At 29.2% G+C, this 23661-nt stretch overlaps 3 protein-coding genes and 1 long non-coding RNA gene across 7 annotated transcripts in view; 1 reads left to right on the forward strand and 3 right to left on the reverse strand.

Moving 5' to 3' along the window:
* Positions 1–217, reverse strand: part of LOC110640969 (uncharacterized) — a 2094-nt gene extending 1877 nt beyond the window's left edge. The window contains exon 1 of the long non-coding RNA XR_009143109.1: positions 1–217. This exon is cut by the window's left edge and continues 198 nt beyond it. This is a non-coding gene — a long non-coding RNA (uncharacterized LOC110640969).
* A 993-nt stretch (positions 218–1210) lies between these two features.
* Positions 1211–4067, reverse strand: LOC110640976 (receptor-like protein kinase FERONIA). The gene has a single exon (XM_021792554.2). The coding sequence runs from the start codon at positions 3972–3974 to the stop codon at positions 1500–1502; it is 2475 nt and encodes an 824-aa protein (XP_021648246.2). The 5' UTR covers positions 3975–4067; the 3' UTR covers positions 1211–1499.
* Positions 4068–10704: 6637 nt separating this feature from the next.
* LOC110640974 (uncharacterized) lies at positions 10705–18304 on the forward strand. 4 transcript variants are annotated; one of them, XM_058133704.1, is made up of 7 exons: positions 10708–11508; positions 11596–11688; positions 11771–11909; positions 12025–12200; positions 12728–12810; positions 16828–16980; positions 18011–18304. In XM_058133704.1, the coding sequence occupies exons 1-4, from the start codon at positions 11276–11278 to the stop codon at positions 12130–12132; spliced, it is 573 nt and encodes a 190-aa protein (XP_057989687.1). In that variant the 5' UTR covers positions 10708–11275; the 3' UTR covers positions 12133–12200; positions 12728–12810; positions 16828–16980; positions 18011–18304. The 4 variants fall into 4 exon arrangements, with proteins under 4 accessions (XP_057989688.1, XP_057989689.1, XP_057989687.1 ...); XM_058133703.1 differs by lacking the exons at positions 16828–16980; positions 18011–18304 and adding an exon at positions 14686–14802; XM_058133705.1 differs by lacking the exons at positions 12728–12810; positions 18011–18304 and having other exon boundaries at positions 10705–11508; positions 16828–16953.
* LOC131172583 (oligopeptide transporter 4-like) lies at positions 14718–20442 on the reverse strand. Its single transcript, XM_058133702.1, has 6 exons — positions 19857–20442; positions 18914–19011; positions 17369–17938; positions 16811–17063; positions 16334–16516; positions 14718–15329 (listed from the first exon to the last, which is right to left on the reverse strand). The coding sequence occupies exons 1-6, from the start codon at positions 20394–20396 to the stop codon at positions 14718–14720; spliced, it is 2256 nt and encodes a 751-aa protein (XP_057989685.1). The 5' UTR covers positions 20397–20442.
* Positions 20443–23661: the final 3219 nt, after the last annotated feature.

Raw genomic sequence — 23661 nt, forward strand, 5'->3', positions numbered from 1 at the left:
TTCATATTTAAGTTTGCATTCCAATATTAAGTGGGTAGAATGACAGAACATCATTGGCCTCACAACTTTAGCAAAATCAAATAAGCAAGTAAAAATCATAAAAAAGGAATCAACAAAATGTATAAATTAACAACTATAACAAAAGAATGAAACATAATGAGAATTCAAGAAAAAAAAGCAAAAAAACCAATGACAGGAACACAAAACAAAAACAAGAACTAAACCCACTTGAATAGCGAGATAAAATGTAGAAATACAAAACAAACAGTACAAATCAATTATATAAACATACAAAGATAGTACAAAAGCGTGCAAGATAAAATGATTACCAAGACAATGCGCAGAAGAAGAACAGCGAATTCATTATTAGGCATGGGAGAATCGGTAATCACAACAAATAAATAGTAAACCTAATAAAATGAAGAAGAATAGGAAATAAACTATTACCCGTCAAATCAAGAAGTAAGCAAACCCACTTGAAGAACCAAAAGCGTGGAGAAGATGCTCTGCCCCAACGGAAAAAACCAAAACGAAAGAAAGAAGAAATGAGGTAAGAAGGTAGAACGAAGAGGGAAACAGCACACCTAACACTGAAACGGTGTCGTTTTCCCTGAAGAACGCATGAAGAAGAGGATGGCGAACTGAAACGGTGTCGTTTTCCCTACAGAACGCATGAAGAAGGTAATGGGAAAGGCGTGCGGCGTGCGGCGGAGGGAGGAAGGAAGCACACTGAAAGGAAAACGGCGTCCTAATGGAAGGGGTGAGGAAAAAAAAGCAAAAAGTTTGAGAAAATAACAAAATCGCCACTCAATTTCTACTGCTCCTTAGCACAGGAAATTTTGGCATGGAAATTAATGTATTTTAATGCATTATTATATTCTCTTTGCTTATTTTGGTTTTATATAAATAGGGTAACAGGCTTTGATCAACCAAATCAGGACTTTCAAGAATTCTCTCTGCTGACGGGTGTGAATAGAGAGTCACATTTCATGTTGATATTGAAAAGAGTAGCTCTACTGTTGTATATAACAATTTCTCCAACAAGCTTGTAGCTATGACGTCTTATATACCTCTTGAGTTTCAGAACATTCTTCCATATTTCTTTGATCAAAACTCTCAATTTAGTCAAAAGAAAAACTGATTTGCAAATTATCAACACAATCTCTTTAAATTGAAATAAAATATATTTGCGCTAAATAAATTTAAAAGGTCTCTGTTCTTATATCATGATACAAAAGTTATTATGATAAAAAGAAAGAAATAATAGAAAGATATATAACTATTCTTAAAACTCTCCTATACAACTTAAGGTGGTTTCTTAAAAAAAAAAAAAAAAAACCAACAATTGTTACATAACTACCATCCTTGTATACAACAGAAAACAAATAAGAAAAATATGAGGGAAAATAACAGCTACATGCTAGATATACAGCCCGTTATTGTTAACTCTAACTAAGCTAACAGAAATATAAAATATAGATACAAATGTAAAATTCTCATCAACGTCCAGTGGGAACCATGATCTCAGAGAATTCCACTCCTGGAGTCTTATCTGAATTATTAGAGCAAATGCATTGTCCACCATCTATCATTATACAAACATCACCATTCATCCTTTCATTAGCCTCTTTTGTACCCCTCTCCTCCTGCAAATCAGCAGCATTCTGCTGCTGCATTGCTAGCTCCAAATTGCACAACACATCTGCCATGGACGGCCTTCCACTTCCCTTATCAGCTAAACACTTACTTGCTATATCAGTGAAAGTCCTGAAGCATTCAGGGGCAATCTTTCCCTTCAGATATGGATCAATTATCTGGTCAAGAATCCCCATTTGGCAGCAGCGCAATGCCCATTGTGCCAAACTTGCTTTCTCATACTCTTCCTCCTCTTTAATTTCTTCCACTGGCAACACAGCAGGCCTGGCACATAAAGTCTCAAACAGTACCACTCCAAATGAGTATACATCAGATTTTTCTGTTAGTTTTTGTTGTAGATAATATTCAGGATCTAGGTAACCAAAAGTACCCTTCACCATGGTTGAAACATGTATTTTAGTCATAGACTGTGACATTGCACTCGGGCCAGCTTTTGATAACCCGAAATCTGAGACCTTTGCAACCCATTTATCGTCTAACAATATGTTGGTGCTCTTAATGTCTCGGTGGATGATAGTCCTCTTTGCACCTGTGTGCAGGTAATGGAGTCCTCGTGCTGCTCCAATGCAAATCTTGAGCCTCTGCTTCCATGGAAGTGGAGGCTTCTGGGTCTTGTAGAGGTGATCACGTAGCGTACCATGAGCCATGTAATCATAAACAAGAATCATTTCTTTTTTCTCCATTGAGTACCCGATCAGAGATACTAGGTGGTGGTGCCTTAGCCCTGAAAGCATGGTGATTTCAGTTTGAAACTCTTTCAAACCTTGGTGTGAACTTGGATTGGCACGCTTTATAGCAACACTGGTGCTGCCATAGTCAATGGATCCTCTATAGACCTTCCCAAATCCACCGGTGCCAATGAGCAGAGTGTCTGAAAAATTGTTGGTTGCTGACTTTATCTCAGCAATTGAGAAGATTCGATAATTGCCTGATGATTGCCCTTGCTTAAATTTTTCTCTGTCCTTAAATGTTAAAATTATGGAACTGAATAAGACGAGGAGAATTATTACAACAAAACTTGTCCCAAGAACATGGGATACTAAATCGACAGCATTATGATCTTTATTGAAGTCTGAAATATGCAGATGCGGATTTCTTACTCCGAATGGATGGGGTCCTGCGAGATTGTTAGAATGGTCAGACAACTTGAAAATTTCCAACCCATTTAAAATTGGAACTTCATGCATTGCAGATGATCCATTTTTACTTCCTATGGTGATTGATAGATGCTTTATGCCTTCTCCTGGTTCTGAAAAGTTGATGAAATAGTCTCTATAAATGGGAATTCCAACACCGTGGCTCCAGTGGAAAATATCAGCATTATCTTCGGCAGTTTGATTGTTGATATAAACATGAAACACTCTTTTACCGTCTTTGTGAATCCTGCTTGAAATCTCACAGAAGTGGAGCCTGACAAGGTAATAGAAGCCGAAATCAACAGGAAATGACCATCTAGCACTATGGTTGCCTGCAAACGTATCCCCAACTGTCCTCGCAGATGCGTAAACTTGGTCTGGAGCAGCATATGCAGGTGTCAATGAGCTTGACTGAATTTGAACTTCTGATTCAATATTACTCGTCTCAGCTTCATCATCTATAATATAATCGATGTCACTTGTCCAGAATCGAAACATGCCAGTATCTTCTGGTTGAGGGATAAAATCCCCTCCTACGTTCACCCGGTGCATCATCTCAAGGGCTGTAGAGTTCTCCATAGAGTAGTGAGAAGGTCGTCCGATGAGTGGAAGTGGAACATTTTCTTGGATGTAAAGCTTTGAAGGCATGGAGACGATTTCAATCTTGTTGACAAAAGCATAGGCACCTGAAATCTTCGAAGATGGGGTGAATGTCACATTTAATATTTGGCCATCTGTGATGATACAGAATTCTCTTACAAAATAACCAGCATCTGAGTTGAGTTTGTAATAGGAGGATTCAGAAGTGGTTAGAACTGTATACTGACCAATGCTGACGGAGAACAATGCCTTGGATATCTTCAACCTTGAATCAGAGATTGGTACAAAGTATAGGCGAACAAACTTGGGGCCAGTGGAGACAGAAAATGGGTAAGTGTGCTGTTTTCTAATGATGCAAGCAGAAGTTTCTGGTTTCTTACCACGGTCGTGAGGTTCCATATTATTTATTCTGGACACGGTTGAAGAACTGAAATTTTGTTCAATGTTATAATTTGGTCTAAAATAAGATGGTGTATCTAATAGGGAACAATCGAATGCAAAGTTATCTGAAGGCACATAACGGAGCTCATCAGCAGAAAGGGGGAGCGTGGAATAAGAAAAGAGCAAGAAAACAAGAAACATGATTGCAGCAAGCTTGGTTTTGGGATACGCAGAATGCTATCGAGAAGATAAGGTGAGAAATTTCAGAACCACCTCTTCCTCTTCCACACGGTACAATTTTTTTCTTTTTCTTTTTTTTTTTATACAGCGGAAAATACAAACTGATTCTTGTTTGATGAATTGACAAGACATCATTTGGAAAAATGTGGCTTCAGATGACTCCATTACCGTGTAGTTTCTCCTTTGAAAATCAACTTCTAATTAATATTGAAGACCATAGGAAGAATCAAAGAAAAGAACTTATTAGGGCCTGTTACTGGCACGAACAATGGATACTCATAAATAAGTTTAAGAGAAATGATTAGGTTTACTGAGTATACATATACCGTCTCTCATAATTACGTGAAATCTACTCTTTATATTTATATTGTAGGAAAGACGAGCTCACTTTTTTGTGAGAGACTAATAATTAGCCTAAGTTTAGTACTTTTGCCCATGCATTATTTATTAATTATTTTATTTTAATAATATAATTTAATATATTTTTAAACTTATATTTTAAGATTTGTTAATGATAAAATTCTAATTAATTATGTTATAAAATTTCGAAAAATTTTATACCATTAAAATTAAATTAAATTTTTATTTTTTAAATAATTATGTATTATTATTTTTTTAAATATTTATTTATAAGAATATGATAATATAATTTCTTATATTTTTAACAGCAATTTATATAATTTTATATTTGATGTATGTTATAAAGACATATAACACTTAAATTTTGAAATGAATTTATTTAAAAATATTTTTATTTAAATTATATTAATTTAATTTTTTAATATGCCACATGGTTATTTTTAAAGCCAAGGGCAGCACCAAGATTTTTTCCTTAAGGGATCAAAGTAATACTTAATATGTTTATATTAGTAGAGATGTGTAATTTCGATTTTAGTTCAGTTCTTTATAAGAATCAAATCGGAATCGAACTTTTGTTCTTTCACTTTTTCGGAATTTGTATTATCGATTCTTTCACTTTCTTGGAATTGGAATGGAACCAAAATTTAATTCGGTTCTAAGTATTTTCAGTTTCGATTCTAATTTTAGTTTTGTTTTCAATTTCAGTTTAATTCTCGATTTTTGCACCCAAAATAATAATATTATTATGCTCCTTTTAAAAGAATAAAAGGATTATAAATTTCTAACAGACCAATAAAAATAACAATACTAACATCAAAATAACAACACTAATACTATAATAAAATATTAACAAAGTAGCATAAAAATAAAGACTTATTCAATAAAAATACTAAAATTAAATTAACAATTTTCACATAAAAATATAAATTATTACCAAACATTTACAATAAGTCAAATAATATTTGTATCCTAAATAAAAAATAACACTAAATCAGTAAGTATAACATAAAGTCAAGTTTTATTATCGCATTTTCCACTCTAAAAAACTCCAATAATAATCTTGCAAGTTTCAAGTCTTCCTCCAATATGATGGCACTTTCATTTTCACACAATTAATTTTATTATATAAAAAAGAAAGTTGAAAAAAAATATATTATTTAAACTCCAATAAAAGTAATAATACTAAAATCCAAATAACAATACTAATATAAAAAATCTATTATATATATAATCCTTAATAAGTATATTATATTACATTTACTTATTTATCTATTTCTTAATATATAATATATAATTAAGGATTTGAAATATTATATGATTAAAAGGTAATTTAGTCATATAATTAATGATTATAAGGTGATTTAATGCATTGATAATTAAAAGGAATAAAAGTTTATGTATAAAATTGGTTCTTTGATTCGATTTCAGTTCAGTTCTTGAGAAAGAACTAAAATCAAATGAAAACAGTAGAATGAGTTTGATTTGGTTCATATATTAATAGTTCTTCGATTTCAATTCAGTTTAGGAGCCCTCGAAAAACAGTGCACACTCCTAGTATATATACATAATATTTTTAATTCAAGAACATAATATGATATATTAAATGTCAAAATAAGCAATGCCAACTTTTTCAATTTTAGTTCGTTGAAATTTCTTAGAATGGTCAATAACTAAATTTTTAGAGTTTGAAATAGATAATTAACCATCTTTTCTAATTTCTTGATCTTCAATATTATGATAAATTCTTTTTCCCATGAAAAATGATATTTTAAACCTGAAATTGAATTTTAAAATTACATAATTCACATAATATCAATATCATACATCAAATAAATTTTAGACACACACTCATTTACTTCAAATAGCAAAGCTAGTTGATCATAGTTTTCAAACACCAAATAAAAATAAAAGAAATTAAATTAAATTTTTTAAAATTCATTATGAGTATGAACTATGAAAATAGACTGATAGATTAAATTATAAGATAAAAGGAGAAAGATAACTAGGAGTAAAAAAAGAAAAAAAAAAGTCAATGGAATTGGAAGCTTGCACTATTATTTTTGGATAAAAAAAGTGGGGATTTGTGAGAGAAAGAAGAGACCTTTTAACTTTTTTTTTTTTAAAAGCTTTTACACTAAAAATAAAGACAAGACAATATTTTTTTAAATGAATTATTTTAAAAATACTACAAACATAATATTTTATTCAATGCATTTAAATTGTAATTTATAGTTAAAATAAAATTAATATTTTAAACTAACATACAATAAATTCAAATAGATAAATAATTTAAAAATATAAAATTTTTAAATTTAAGATGATCAATTTAATTTTAAATTTATAAAATTATATTATTTTTATTTCACAAAATTAAGGATGAATTTAATTTTAAATATGTGTTACATTAAAAATATAAACCTTATTACCTTTTGTGATTTAATTAATTATTTTAATTTTTAAACAATTGATTAATTTTTCAAAATTTTGTCTTTTACGCGTTGATTCTTCTTCGATGACTTTGACCGATGACTACTCTATTAACTTACAGTTTTTCCTTTGACAATCACCTTCGAACCAACCAAGCGGCTATACATATAATTCTTGAAAGGACATGAGAAAGAAAAGATCATATGGCAAGTTATCCTTTGACAGTCACCTTCGAACCACCCAAGAAGCTATACATGTAATTCCTGAAAGGACATGAAAAAGAAAATATCTTATGGTTCGTTTGGTTTGTACGTTAAAATCAAAATTAGTATTGAAATTAAAATTGAAATTGGGTGATATCAAAATGGGAATAGTAAATTTTTATTAATGTTTGGTTCATTATGAATTAGAATCAAATTTTTTTTTTGAGATATTTAATTCGTATATATAAATTATGAAATTAGAATCAAGCTTATTTTAAAATCAACCTAATATTATTTTTTTTTATATTTTTATATTTTAACCTTTTGATTTTAATTAATTATACAAAGATATAAAGTAACATTTTTGCATTTTAATTTTCTATAATTAATTTTTATTTTAATTTTTAATTAATTATATGAAATTTAAAATATTGTTTTCATTTTTAATTAATTAGATGAAAATATAAAATTATTATTATTATTATTTCAATTTTTAATTAATTATATGAAAATACAAAATATTTTTACAAAATTTTTATTTTAATTAACAATATGAAAATATAAAAATTAAAACATCTTGACACCTACAAGGGTAATACTGAATATTTAGTTTTTAATGAAATAATCGTCATTCATATTCCTATATTTAGAAATGGCAACGAGACAGGTTGAGGCGAGGATTACTTCTCCCATTCCCAATCTATAAGAGTTTGAGGTCGGGGTGGAGCGGGTTTCCCATAGAGAATTTTCTTTTCATTTTTTTAATTTTTTATTTTAATTTATTAGTATGTAATATAAATTTATTTATTAAAAAATAAAAAAAAGTTTAGAAATACATGTTTTATATATTATTTTAATAATATATTTATATATTTTATTAAAATTATTATATTTAAATTTATAAATATATAAAAATAAATTATTTTTAATAAAAATAATAATATATTACTGTATGGGACGAGGAGAATGTTTTTCATTCCCGCTCCAATTGGGATCGAGAAAAATTAATCGGGATTGAAAATTTTTATCATTCCTATCTATATTTTGATTCTTTATATTGAAAGAAAAATGGTGATTCTTTTACTTATAGGAATTAAATTCTTTAACTTGTGAGAATAAAAATTAAAAAAAAAAGTTTTTAAACACTCATACAAGAATCAAATCCATTCATTCCCATTCTAAGTATTTTTGGGTCAACTAATTGGCGCCTAATGTTTGATGGCATTTGCCAACTATTCCTGACCAGATATCCTTTGTATTATAAGGATATTGCTAGAAAGGAAATTCCAAGGACCTGAAAATACAAAGAGCACAGTGGATGCTTTTATTTTCCGCCTGAATTAATTAGCTATTCTTCTCCCAATAAATCATCATTGTTAACTCCATGTTATTGGCAGTTATCTTGCATTTACGCACCATATTGAATCTCGATCTCTATGTCACAAAGCACTTGACCCTTTTTCATTGTCTTGAGTCCCGTCTCATAAACTGGTTCTAGCTGAAAAACTAAGGCTGGTGACATGATTTTCACTTTAAAGAAATTTTTAATTGGGAAAATTACTATTTAATTTTTGTATCTTAACAAAATTAAGTATCTAGTTTTTATATTTTAAAAAATATAATATCTAATATTTATATTTTACTCTTATTAAACTATTTAATCCATTCGTTAAATTTTCTATTGGCTACTCAAACTACTATTTAATCTTTATATTTTAGTGAAATTAATTAATTAGTCATTATATTTTGAAAAATATATTAGTTAATTCATGTTATTTTTTTTAATATCAAAACTGTTTAATTCTCTCCCCTTTATTTTTTTCTTACCCTCCTATATCTCTTTCTTTGCCCATATTTCTTCTCCTTTGTACCCAAACAATTCTCCTCATCATTCTCTCTTTTTTTTTTTTTTTATCTTTTTGATAGAAATTGAAATAAGCTGTATGCGTAAAAAAATTAATCAATTTCTCTAAATATCTAATAACTAAGATGATAATCTATAAAAATTGTTTTTCAATAATCAAAATGCAAAAATAATGTCCAGGAAATTAAATGAAAATAAATAATTAATTTTTAAAACAATGTAAATTTAAATTTAGTCTCCACACAATAAAATTTTTATTTTTATTTGAGAATATATTTTTCAAAATATAGATACTAACTAATTAATTTTATTAAAATAGATGGAATATATAGTAATATCTTTTAAAATATAGAGACTTAACTAATTAATTTTATTAAAATAAAGGGACTCAATAATACTTTGACAATATTAATTAACAGAAAATTTAATGAAAAAGCTAAATAATTTAACAAAGCAAAATATAGAATCAAATAATGTATTTTTTAAAATATAAAAACTAAATAACTAATTTTATTAAAATATAAATACTAAATACTTTTTTTTTTCTTTTCAATTTCTTTCATTTGAAAATTAAAAAAAAAAAGGTTTTTATCTTAATAGGCAGTGATTGTGAAACTATAAACAGGTTTAATCTATTTAACATGTAACACCTAAACCTTTTTCCTTAAAAATAATATAAATAAAAAAACATTTTTTTAGTAAAATTGAAAATCCATTTATTTGATTATTGTATATAATCATGTTATGAGAAATCGACAATCAAATTTAGATTCTAAATAATAAAAAAATATTATCTAAAAAAACAAAATCAACCTATTTTAGATAACACTAAAAAATTGCCTATATATCTCCACTTCAAAATGAAAGATCAGTTCCACAACTAATCATTTTATTTGCGCAACGATTATTTGTTATTTTATTTTAATAATTATTATTTTAATTTTATATTAAATATATATATATATATATATATATATATATATATATATATATATATATATATATATATATGTCATTTAATTCTAAATTTTCATATAAGTTAATTAATAGATTATTTTTATTATTATATTAGTTTAAATGTTTTTCATATCACATGGCAATTTAGAAGAAATAGACCATAAGTTATTTTCTAAAGTTAAACTTTTATAAATGGCTGAAATTATAAATTTTAAAATTTTTAATAAATGTAGTAAAAAAATTAAAAAATTATTTTTTTTATATATAATGAGATAAGATTTTGGTAATTAAAATTTGAAAATATTTAAATAAAATGCTAATGTTTAATATAGTAAGTTAAATTTTTTATATAAAAAACATAAAAATGAAGATAAAAGAAAATTATGCCACATTTATGTAAAGTCATAAATCGAATTTTAAAGTAATAATACTTTTGTGCATCCTGCCTTAACATAGCTGAAACACCAGCTTCACCAACTGATTCTAAACCATTTATGAGCATTCAGAAGGTTGGCCTATCAGGTTCATATCCTAGAGCTTTTATGAAATCATAGCACTGCATGGCAAGTCTGGATTGCCGAAGACAAGCAAGTGATTCTCGAAGAGCAATGGCCTCTGCCTCGCGAGAATTGTAAGACTCCAAGCACCGCGACAGAGAAACCAGCAATCACACCAATTGTACAGTCCCTAACAAAACCCCCATAACTGCTCAGATGTACACTTGAACGGATGGGAGCATCAGCATTGCGTTTGATTTTTCCTGCAGGTGGTCTTTACCAACAGAGGGAGCTCTCTAAACTATGAGAAGCCACAGTTCAATTGCCCCCATTCTCTTTTACATTTTCCCAATCCTGCAAAGAGTGAATAACAAAATGGACTATAATTCCCAGGTCGCATATCTCTGCGTCCTATATTCTCATCTGTATATCCTTATATGCATGAATTTGTAATTGTTGTCATTATTTCTGTATCATCAATAAGCTTCAGCTTTAATACAGGATTGTAGTTACTGCTATACGTATATGATGTTACCGTGGATCTTCCAGATGCTTGATTAGCTCCTGTTTACTAGTCCCTAAAACACCTGAGAACAAGAAAACGGGTGAAGGTCGGTAATCAATTTTGTAGCCACTCCGACGTTCAAGTCAGAAAGACCTTCACCTGTTTTCTCAGGCGTGTTAGGGACTAATAAACAGGAGCAAATCAAGCATAAGGAATATCCACGGAAACATCAGTATATAAAAGCAAATCTATACTGACTATTCAAAAAAATAAATAACAAAATCGATCTGTCCGAAGCACATAGTTTCATGCAAATTACAACCTAACTGTGCCACGGATATGTGATAATTTCACGGTAGCACGCAAAGCACTCCAGTTGTCCACAGGAGCTACGATAACGTTCTTCAGTGGCTCTTACACTCCCTCGAAAGTGAAAATCGAGGCCGTTAATGGCCTCCTCCATAGCTCCAATTATTGGCGCTGAATTTAGAGCTCATGGGTTTCGATCAGCTGCTGCTTTAGAAGCATTAACCAAAGCAAGAAAAAAGAAGATCCCAAATGTGGTGCTGTACAACTACCCTTCTTTCTCCGGAGCATTCTCTGCTCAGTTTGCTACCCTCTTCCACTCTCGCCTCAATCTCTCTTGCCTTGTCTTACCTTTCTCTTTTGTTGTGCCTCTCAGGTCCAATACCCACCGAGCGAGATTTTATCTTCTTGGTTGTGGTACCCAAATCAATTCTAAATCTTTATTGGTTTATTGCTTATACAGGGTTGAAGATTTGGGACTTGAGAGATGTTATCTTCTTGATTTTCTTGGTCCTCCAGGATTTGCCGCGATGCTTTCACGGCAATCAATGTGCAAGTAAGCTTGCTGTGCTAATCTTTGCCTATAATGATTCAATTATTATTTTCTCTTTGCTTATTTTGGTTTTTTTAATTAATAGAGTATTAGGCTTTAATCGCCCTCCAAGAATTCCCTCTGAAGAGTGTGCAGAGAAAGTCACATTTCATACTGATATTGAAGAGAGTACTGTTGTATATAACTATTTCTCTAGCAAGCTTCTAGCTATGACGTCTCATAATGTAAGTACCTCTTGAGAGTTGAGACTCTATTCTGTTGGCATTTGGTTTGCTAGCATTTTAAATGGAGATGATGTGAATCTTTATATTAAAATGGGAGCTCATTTCTCTTGGTCAGAATAAGGGAGGAGTTAACAGATTGTTGAACCCAGAAGACCAAGACCGTGTTGAAATGGTTCTTAGGTACATATGCAGATCTTCGACGTTGGAGCTTACCGGATATTAGAGCTTTTAATATTGGACAAAATGAATGGCGCTCGAAGATAAATTACAAACCCATTTATGCTTGAACAGGTTTGGGGCATTTGAATTATGATTGATTAACTGTTTATGTATTTCCTTCCTATTGCTTGAAAGCTTGTTATTCTAGAAGATGTTCAACATGAGTAAAATGTTTCCTCTGTTCATATTTCTTCACAATTTCTAAAATGTTAATTGACACTGAAGTATCTCTAACTTGCCTTTTTATTAGTTGTTGGATTCTACCTCTTTAATTGCCAAGGGAAATTCATATATTTCCTCTCATCAGTGTGCTGCAAACTAGTTTCTAGATAAGATTTTTAAAATTCGATTGAGTAGAGGATTTCATGGGGAGTGCCTGGTAATTACAGATCTCTCTTTCTCAAATCATGTTTTTTTATTATATCTTTGCTCCTTGTGGAATGAATCAGGTTCCCATATTTCATTCTCTTTTTGCCTAAGACGGACTATAGTCCTTCACTTTTTCTGCTCCCTTTCCCTACCGTGGGGGAACCTTGCCTATAGTTTCCTCCTGGTGTAACCTCCATCCTATCTTATTTATTCCTGTTCCATGATTACAGGGAGTTAGAGCTGATGGCAATTCCAACTTAAGTGATGAAATGGACAGGAAACTTAATGTAAAAAGTGCTGCAGCTGGTCTAAGGTTACGTGCTGGTGTAAGTAGTCCAACATTATCTCTCGTGTTCATTTACAAGAAGTATTTCTAACGTTATGTACAAATTCCCATTGATTGAGGCCATGAGGATACCGGTGTAGTTTGTTGTTTAAGCAAGGACCTGAGTCACCTGACTTAATTCCTAAAACAGCATACGGTGGAGGTGGCTTACCAAGTTCTAGTTCCTTTATTATACGGATGGATGAGTATAACCAGTGGCTTTCAGACAATGCATCATGATTGCATTAAGTTATGAAGCATTATCATTAATATACTTCAATAATCATCAAAGTGAATTTTATGTGTGGATATTCTGTCATATTTCATAACCAACTAGGGTAGCCTAGTTGGCCACCACTTTGGTTCGTTAAGGTAACGACCTGGCGCTACGCAAATTTTTTTGAAAAATTTACAAAGTTTATAAAATAACTATATATCAATAAATATAAGTAAAACTAAGATACACAACTATATAGTAAACATAAATATATCAAATAAAGACATTAACTCTATCATTTTTAGACATCATTAGCTTTAAACAATTTATAGACTAGAATAATTATATAGATAGTACAGAACTAGAATCTAGAATACTAAATATAGGTGTCAATCTCACTGTTCAACAAATGAGATAGAGTTAATTTGAATAAATATAGTTTCATAAGTCATTTATATCATATTAACAATACAAAATACTATTATTAAGTACTAACTCACATCAAATTTGAATATATGAAATGAAATTAATTAATAGGTTAGAAAAAAAATTTTCAATTTTAAAACAGTTTTTTTTTAAATTACAACATATATTTTTTATGAAATTTACACTTACATATCTATTAAATATTACCTATAATAACTAAGATAAGTATTAATTTATACTTAAGTTTTAATGAAGTCTAAATTTTCTATTCCCAACTCTAAACTTAAACATAGCTTTAGCAAATATTAATGAAGCCTAAATTTCATTTTATGTTATTTTGTAATTAATAATGTAAACCCTAAAAATAATTCTATTAAAATAATTAAAAAAAAACACATAAACCTATAGGTTGGGCAAACTAACCCTTCAAACTACTAACTTAATAAAAAATCTAACATCAACATTAGTTTTCTTCAACAAATATGCAAAACAACAAAAAAAAAAGAAAAAAAAAGTGCGTAATGAAAATAAATTGTATAAAACAGCAAATAACTCACATCTTTTAGTCTTTTTCCAAGAATTAGCTTTAGAAAATAGAGTAATCTACTAATCTTAGCCGAGATTCTTAAAAAACAATGAAAGGAGGGATGTTGTATGAAGAAAAGAGGAAACTTTAAATGAAAATTTAAGAGAAATTGAAACCAAAATGCAGAAATTGAAGCCAAAATGCAGAGACAAGAAAAAGGCACAAAAACACTGTGCACATGTGAAAGAGTGACAGAAGAATATTTCAAGTAACTGCCGTTACCGTTATTTAATTAGTAGTTATCGTTACGCAACGGCATAACACCCGTTACAGCTGCAACTCTAAAAAATTACCTCACGGGTAACGGCATCCTTCAAAATGTGTAAATAACGGCCGTTATGTTACATAATGACCGTTATTTGAAACCATGGACCCAACAGACGAACAAGTATCCCAAGGTTTCAAACTTAAGTCATTTTCCTTGGGCTACAATGTATTTTCTATTAGTTTTGTTGCACTTGCATTGAAAGAAGTAAACTTATATTGGTGGACTTATATTCAAAGCAAAATATATGGTAAAAATTATATTACACTTGAAACCTCCAATTGTCATAATCTTCCCATCCTTGTAGTTCATTCCTGATCCTACTCTTGTATTATCTGCTAAATCTATCTTTTGCAATATTTTTAACAGAAATATGTGGCAGAAGAACAATATGATTGTGATTAGTTCACTGGACAACCATCAACCTTTATGCCTTTGGCTATTGGACAAGATGCTAAATCACAGTGTTCACCATCTGTACCCCACCAAGCTAAAGTTCTGTTTTCCATGCCCACTGAAAAATACAATAGCACTGCCATGAAAGCCACCCCTGCATCCAGTGCTGCTGAAAGAATGTAATTGTACCTTTGCCACCACTGCTTCCTGTAGCGGAAGATGAAGAAATTAAAAATGGTTCCAACTATGATCCAGGAATTGTAGTTTACTGTTGTTGCTGGAGGTATCATTCCGGATGCTAGAAGAACTGGTACGTTAATCATGGGAATCCAAGATTGCTTTGGGAATATCTTGTGTAATAGCCAAACTATAGCTGGTCCTGCTGCACCTCCAAGGAAGAACCAATTCATGGCTTGATAATTTCCAAGACTTCCAAATATCCGTCTAGGTCCTACCAGACCCCATATGACAGATGCATCAAAGAAAACTGTGTCACCTGGGCAAGTCCAAGGACTGTTAGGGGGAAGCAGATCGTCCTGGCATATGTTAATAATGGAATTTAGCTGCCACCATGCCACTGCAAGGTTGATGGTTCCAGCGAGTATCGTTCCGATGAACTAAGCATTCCCATATGGAAAAGAAAGATAGGAATAGAATAGGTCAGCTATTGTAAACCACAACACTAGATATAGTTTAAAACATTAGAAAGTATTTACTACTTTTGATTGTCTAGTACAAGTTTGAATTCTAAGCTTCAAATGGTTTTGGGATGCCCAAAAATATGGTAAGACGATTTTCCTTGGAAACTGTTTTTGGTGACTCACCCCAAACAAGCAGAATGCTTTAGTTGTGTACGCATACTTGAGCATAATCCTGTTAATATGTTAGTACACACTGTTGTACATTCTGTTTTAATGTTTGAACTTCCATCATTGGTGAGGAAAATTTTCATGCTATTTGCAGTAACTAAAATGTAGAACAAATTTTAGTAACACATTTGCATACTTATTTGAAGGGCTAGAGTTTGAAAATTATTTTATTTGGGTTTAAAAGTATTCGAGAAAGGATGCAGGGTTTATATATTGAAAAGGATGGGAATTGATTAAGTTTTGACCCTGGAAGAGTGATCATATCTGAATAGCTTTTCTCATGATACCTCCTCTTCTCCATTTCCTTTCTTATTTTTATGTACTTATTTATTTATTTTTGAATATATAGAGGGAAAGCAAATTAGTTTAAAGCTTTTGGTTCTTAGAATTCCAAGTTGTTGACTGGATGTAAGGAAAAGTGCTTAAGATTATGGCATAGAGTTTTGGAATATAGGAAAGAGCACAAGGGCTGAATTTGCATGAAGTATCCACACTAATGGTTGAAGTACCAAGATATTAAAAAAAAAAAAAAAAAAAAAAAAAAAGAGAAGAACAAGTGCAAAGGAAGATGTACTCAGGGGTTTGTCTTTTCAATCTGATAAATATCATTTTGCTATCATAGATCATTCTGCGTTGAAGATGCTTCTAAGAATTACCTTATGCAATTATAACCTTCAACTGGATGCTGTATATTTTGTTCTTTTATTTTCTGGGTACTTTTGGTACAAGATTAGTTAGAAGAAAATATATACCTGAACCAAGAACATTGATCTTGGTGGGATCTTCATGTAGTGTCCAAGCTTGAAATCGTTGAGGAAAGAGACAGCCTGCGCCATGCTGATACAACCATAGATTTTGAAGCAGACATTGGCTATTGGTCTTCCTGGATATATGATACCCATGACATACTCTGTGATTATGTTTATCCCCGGTGTCTACACATGAAGTATAAGGTCATTAGTGAAGAACAGTTTGCATGGAACATGAAACAGGGAAAAGGACGGCTATCAAATCCATTTAAATGGAGCCACAGTTTCAACATGATGTTCTTTACTGCCACACCAAAATTTTATACCATTTGACCTATCATAGGAACCTTAGACTTTGGTAGAATATACGAGAATTGTTCTGGGAGACCATAACTTGCATGACTGTGGCAAAACAATTAAAAATTTTATCTTTTATCAGATTTAGATATGTAATTGTGGCCAAAAGTTCAATGAGCTCACTTGATTGGTTGTGGCAGTTATGACACTGATTGGAAGGGTGAAGAAGAAAGCCACAGCACTGGTAAAGAGGAGTCCCCACCATGGCATCTGAACCTGATCATTCAAGACTATACAGAGAACAAGCGAAACTACAAGTGTGACAGCCAACAACAAGTGAAACCACCAGGAAGGTATGTCCTTGTATCTTCTCATCAATCTGGTATGGATATCCTCCTTGCCCTTATAAGAAGCATGGTATCGCTCGTAAATCTCCCTGAGAATTATAAGTCATGCACAAGAATGTGATCATGTGTAAATACTCGTTTCCAATTGATTTATATATATATATATATATATATATATATATATATAAACATAGTATGTGCATATATTATTAGAAAGCTTCAGAAAATAACATTTGGTAGTAGAGCATAAATATAAATATAACTGATCCAATGATACTGATCTAATTTTGGTTTTCATCTTTTTTCTTACATGTAAAAGTTTTGGTCAACTCATAGAATTAGAAATTGTTTGTCATATCAGTAAGCTTTGGACAATTGTTGAGTGAAATATTACCTTCCGTAGAAGAAAGCCACATGCGTAAGGGTTGATGCAATGGTTGCAAAACCCAAGCCATAAGTGAAAACGAAAAACAAGCTCAAATGAATTCGTCCTTGCTCCTCATACTTTTGCAGATCTAGCTCAAACTTGTCATTAACAATAGCTGATATATCATACTTATTTCCTTGGGCTGTAAACAAGTGGATGGAGAATATGGGAAATCTGTGTGCATTGTATAGGTCTAGTCCCCAGTAAGCAATAGGAATGACAATGTAGAGCATCAACACATATCCCACAAAAACATTGGCAATGGCAAAGAAAGGACTAATAAGGGGGCTGAACAAGAAGGATGCCACAGCAGACCAGTCAAGCGTTATAGCCCCAAGTCCAAGGCCCCTCATGCCTGACCCAAGTTGCTGTGCTGTTACTGACTTTGAAAACACCCAGCAGACCCATGAAATGCTTGTAACTGTTGTGAATAGGTATCCTGGAACGACATGCCAGGAAAAACTGCAAATTACTGCAATTAGGAAGAACTTAGCCCGAGTCATGCATCGATCTTTTTCATCTTTCTCATGCAGAGCCCTGCAAAATTATACCAGAGAATTTATTCTGACATTAGCTCCTGTTCATTATCTAAATACATTATTTTTCCAGGTGCTGATTAAATGCTAGAAATGTCTCTTTAAATTGAACATATCCAAAAGTTGGGAATAAATGCTCTTATGTGAATTCTGAACTGAAGTAATGTCAATAAAGGACAGCAGAAGTAAATGCTCAGGTAGTTTGGCATATCCCTTTGTGTTAGAAATTTTTCATGAAAGGAAGACCGAAAATGAATAATGTAAAATTGACATTTTTTTTTCTATAGTCATGATTTTTATTCTTAGTACTGGATATGTCACAATTACTGCGAGTATATTTTCAGTAATACTGAAAATATTTATAAAATTCTGCAACTTTGAGTTTAATAATTATATTAAAAATATTTATATATTTTACACTATGCTATTAGGTATTAATACTAAACAAATATCAAATCTATTTTATTTTTCCACTAATATTTTAAATATTTTTTTTGGGTTAAAAAGGTGGTGATTAATTATTAATTAGCTAGGCATTTAAAAGATTCTAGCTGACTTCTAGTGGGGAAAAGCACAAACAATTATAAAAGAGAAAAGGAATTAATAACAAGTCCATTATTACTTACATTTATTTTTTGTCTGAATATGTCACTAATTCTTTCTTGTTTCATACACATCTTCATTGAATCTTCATGGTGGTTTTATTACTTTATTTTTATTAATTAAAAAAATATCATAAATAAATATCACATGCATTCATATATTACCCAGTAGCTCTATCCCTTAATTTTTCTTTCCTTTTTTAATACCCAGTAGAATCCTGCTATTTCTCTCTCTTACGAAGAAAGGAGACTGTCTAATCTAGTTTGATTCTGCAGTTGAAAATATATCACTCATGAAACAGGGTTAGATTTAAGTTTTCATTCCTCCAATCCTCTTACTCATAAAAAAGAAGAAAGAGGGAGAGTGGACATACCTGAAGAGAGAGACCTGAACCAGAGTGTTAGGCCACCACATTTGAGCTGGCTCCACTACATATTTCCTCAGCAGCCCTGCCCACCCATATCCTAATACCTATTAAAAAAAATTGCAAACCGACATTACTCCATTTTTAAAATCTCTTTCTATATCAAAAGATTCTTGTAATACTTACCATACACATCCATCAACCTTACATTAATTACCCACTTCTAATATTCCCTTTCTAATCTTAAATCATTTTTACAACTATGAGTTTATTGATCAATTTCCATTATTCTTTTTTATTTATAATTTATTTTTTCAAATTTAATTGAAAATAAGCAAGATAAATTTATTTAAAAAATTCAAAGAATTTCTTCTTTAATCCCTCCCATCAAAAATAAATTAAAGTAAAATAAAAGCATTTTTAATCTTTCTTTTTCAAATCTAAATACAGTTCAAAATAAGACCTAGATTAAAATTTTATAGATTTAAATTAAATTAAAATTACTTTTTTAAAGTGTATTAAAACTAAATTAGTTCATTCTCATTCAAATTAATAATTTTTTAAAAAGAAATTGAAAAATATTTTCAATCATTAAATTGAAATTAAATTTAATCGAAATAAAAAGTAAAATTTAAAAAAAAAAACTGTGAAGTCCGGTCTGGACTTTTGATTCTGAATACCGAAATTTATAGTTTTGATTTGAATATAAATTTTTCTTACTGGTTCATTATATATATAAATAGCCGGCTGCTGGCCAGCCCTACTTGTTTCCTTCCAAACAAACAGAAACTAAAGAGAGACAAAACGTCCAACCTAATATTGACAAGATATTATCTTTTCTTTTGAAACCAAGAAAGAAAGAAAGAAAGAAACAAATTTCTTTGCCACCAAAAGACAAGAACGCTTGATTGAGCAACTATACACCAACCATAAATCCATAATAAAGAATTACCTGGGTAGTGACTACGAGAATCCAACTTGCCAAGAATGAAATTTTTCTCTTGTAAAATGCTTTGATAATAGTAACAATACCAACAGCAGAAGCAGATCCAGCTCCAAATGCGCTTCCAGCATTTGCAAAGATGGAGATGAGTACGTGCTCTTTCATGTTAAAAGGACCCGGGTTCAAGGAAAACGTTTTCGACCCGAAGCCAGGGATGCGGAACTTACTCTTGGGAAGCACAGCAGCCAAGAAATGGCCCACCGGAAGTGTGGCTACTTGGACAGTGATTTGGGTGATCACAAGAGGCTCTGTTCTGTAAGAGAAGAATTGGTTGAGGAAAGAGAGAAGCCCACATGATAACAAACCCAAGAACCACATCCTGAAGGTCCATAAAGGAAGGGTTGGATCATCAGTGTTGGTAACGGTTAGTCGGACCTCCTCAATGGGGGAAACCTCGTCGTTTATGGGTTTTTCTGGGTCAGAGAGTTTAGTACCGTTGGCGGTGGTGGCGGTGGAGGGATATGCTGTTTGTTCTTCTAAAGTCCCCATGGTGAGAGAGGTGGAGGAGAAGGTAAGGGTTGGATGAAGAGGCCGAGGCAGTTGTCTTTTTATTGCATGCACGTAGCAGTGGGTGTTTATTTCCTTGTTTTGTAGGGGGGATGAAGGAGAAGGGGTGAAGGGCAATTTTACAGTAATTAATATAATAATTTAATTAGTTATTCAGATATTAGAAATGTTTTCATATATATATATATATATATATATTAGAAATTTATAGTAAAATTGTAAAATAAAATTTTTTAAAATATGAAAATTTTATTTACTTTGTATGGGTATTAATTCAAATTTTTATACTATATTTAATTTTAAATAATTTAATTACTTTGTATGGGTAGCAATGAAATATAATAAGATAAGTAAATCAATATCACTGATGCCATGACAAATTAATATTCCAGAGGAAAAGTCAAATTTAAGTTTACATACATTATATTTTAATATTATTATATTTTAATATTACTAAAATACATAACTTATATTATTGAACTTATATTATTTATAATATTTATACATCAATTAAAATTTTTAGCTATATTAAATTTTTGCATTAATACTTAAAGGATAATTTAAAAAAATATAACTTTCAATTTAAAAAGCTGTCAAGAGATTTTATATCGATTAAGAAAACTTTTTAATAATTAATAATTTAAAATAAAAAAAATCATATTATAACAAATACAAATAAAATTTATTAATTAAGAAAAAAAACCTTAATAAATTAAGATATTAATATAATTATTAAACTAAAACATGCATACTATCATTTTTTTTATAATATATTATTATCAATAGTTGTTAAAGTCGTGCAAATTTATATATATATATATATATATATATATATAAAGTAGATAATTTTTTTTTGATATTACCACATAAGTTTTTAAATCTACCACATTTATATGAAGTGATAATTTTTTTTATTGATAACAATTTTTCCTGTTACATATGATTTCAATCCTATTTTTTCTTAGTACTGTCATATAAAATTTAAATCTATCACATTTATGTTAAATAATAATTTTTAATTGAATTTATTAATAGTAATTTTTTCTATATTATAATTTAATTTTCTAAATACAATCCTCAATTAATTTCATCTTTCAAATTTAAATAATAGAAAAAAAATTAATTACTAAATATAATTATCATTTATTATATCACATGAATACCAAATGACAATTTTTAATTGAATTTATTGATAGCAATTTTTCCTACCACGTAAGATTTCAAGTCTCATAGAATTTTAAGTTTATCACATTTATGTCAAATGATAATTTTTAATTGAATTTATAAATAACAATTTTTTCTATATTTACTAAACAGTTGCAATATACAATTAAATTTAGTATTTAATTGTTATGATTTGCCAATTTAAGACGTATATTATCATGACTTTCCAGTTATTGCCACAATTGAAAGTTTAATTTTCTTTAAAATATCTACACCAAATTAAAATAAAATATTTAAATTTTTATAATAAATTAATGATTAAATTTTTTTAAATATATCTAATTATTAAAGATAATATCTATCTATTAATTTTTAATTTTTTTTAAATAGAAATATCAATATTAAATTTTTTATATATTTTGTAAACAGTTAAAATATATCATTACTAAATCTGATTACCATCCATTTTCATGTTTCATAATTTTTAATTTAAAAGCATATCAAGACCCATATTTATTTTAAAAGAAAATGAAAACCATTTAGTAAAATATTTTTAAATGTATTTATTGTAATTATATTTAATATTTAATTATTGATAATTTGATAACTCATTACGTTTAATATTTCACATCATTTAAAATTATTTTAAACTAATAAAATTATTTAAAATTGTATTATAAAAAGTAATAACATAGAATACTTAAAAATTTTCTCCCTATTGCTTTTAAATATTTAAAAAATTTTAAACTTATGGGCATATTAAGGCCAACAACTTTGATCAAAGTTTATGACTAACATTTTAGAGTTTTAATATTTTAAATAGTAATGTTAAAATTCTTCCAAATCAAAAATTAATTTTTTTCTATTTAATAATGGTTTAATAGCCTAATTAAATTTGATTTAAATTTTTTCTACCTCTTTTGCCTATAAATAGATGATACCTTACATTCTAAACTTTTTTCTTCTCACAAGGCATTTTCTCTCCATCTAATTGCCCTTAAATCTTTTTTTAAGTTGCTTTATTATTTTTATTACTCTTTCAAAAGTTATTGGTCTCGATTAACAAATTTATTATTATTAATTCTTATTTTATTTTTTTATTCCATTAAGCACAATAAAATTAAAATTAATTATTTTTTTATAAAAAAGTTAAACCGATGCAAATTATAAATTAAATTAAATTAAATTAATTAAATAAAAATTAATATTATAATATAGTCAATGAATATAGAGTCAACTTATATTCTGTATATAAAAATCACCTAAATATATAATTTACACTCTTTTTATATAAATGTAATTTTTTCTTAAAAAATTGAAAATTATCTTTCAAATCTTTAAGACTAGCACAAGTTTTTGGCTAGTTACAATATGTTTTATTAGGTTAATTGAAAAAAAAAATTATTCTAATTAATATAAGCCACAAAATCAATAAGAAAAGACAACTACTTTTAATAGAGTGAAAAAATGTTTTTATTTTATTAATATATTACCTTAAAATAATAAGTATTAACAATAAAATAAATAGAGTAATATAAAATATTTTAGTTATATATTAGTTATATTAGTTATATATATATATTTAAACCAGTAATAGAGTAATAAAATATGAACTTATGTTGAGAATAAAATTAAATCAAAATTGCAGTGTAATATAAAAAATAAATAATGAATACGTATAATGGGTATCAATAACGTGTATTGAAAGTAAATTATTATTTAATTTTTATATTTTAATAAAATTAATTAATCAGTCATTCCTCCGTTCATTATTTTGTTAGGAGAAAATTTATTTCATAATAGAGAAAATATAAAACAATGTCCAATAAATTGAAAATAAAAAAAATATAAATTTAGATTTAGTTTTCAAGTAACAAAATTTCTATTTTTATCAAAAATTATATTTTTTAAAATATTATATTTTTCAAAATACATACAACTAATTAATTTTTCTAAAGGAGACTAAATAATAGTTTTTTTGAAAATATAAGAATCAACTAATTAATTTACTTAAAATAAAGAGACTAAATAATAATTTAAATAATATAAATAATGAAAAATTTGACTGATTCACTAAATAGTT

This window comes from Hevea brasiliensis, chromosome 14 (assembly GCF_030052815.1).
Source record: "Hevea brasiliensis isolate MT/VB/25A 57/8 chromosome 14, ASM3005281v1, whole genome shotgun sequence".
Lineage (NCBI taxonomy): Eukaryota > Viridiplantae > Streptophyta > Magnoliopsida > Malpighiales > Euphorbiaceae > Hevea > Hevea brasiliensis.

Bases quoted from the DNA above. Each gene is read 5' to 3' on its own strand.
- LOC110640976 (XM_021792554.2), bottom strand. From the start codon at position 3,974: ATGTTTCTTGTTTTCTTGCTCTTTTCTTATTCCACGCTCCCCCTTTCT.
- LOC110640974 (XM_058133705.1), top strand. From the start codon at position 11,276: ATGGCCTCCTCCATAGCTCCAATTATTGGCGCTGAATTTAGAGCTCAT. The intron at 11,689-11,770 runs GTAAGCTTGCTG...TTTAATTAATAG, and splicing joins TCACGGCAATCAATGTGCAA to AGTATTAGGCTTTAATCGCC. The intron at 11,910-12,024 runs GTAAGTACCTCT...TCTCTTGGTCAG, and splicing joins TAGCTATGACGTCTCATAAT to AATAAGGGAGGAGTTAACAG.
- LOC131172583 (XM_058133702.1), bottom strand. From the start codon at position 20,396: ATGGGGACTTTAGAAGAACAAACAGCATATCCCTCCACCGCCACCACC. The intron at 17,064-17,368 runs GTAATATTTCAC...TATAATTCTCAG, and splicing joins GTGGCTTTCTTCTACGGAAG to GGAGATTTACGAGCGATACC. The intron at 16,517-16,810 runs GTGAGCTCATTG...CTTCATGTGTAG, and splicing joins TAACTGCCACAACCAATCAA to ACACCGGGGATAAACATAAT.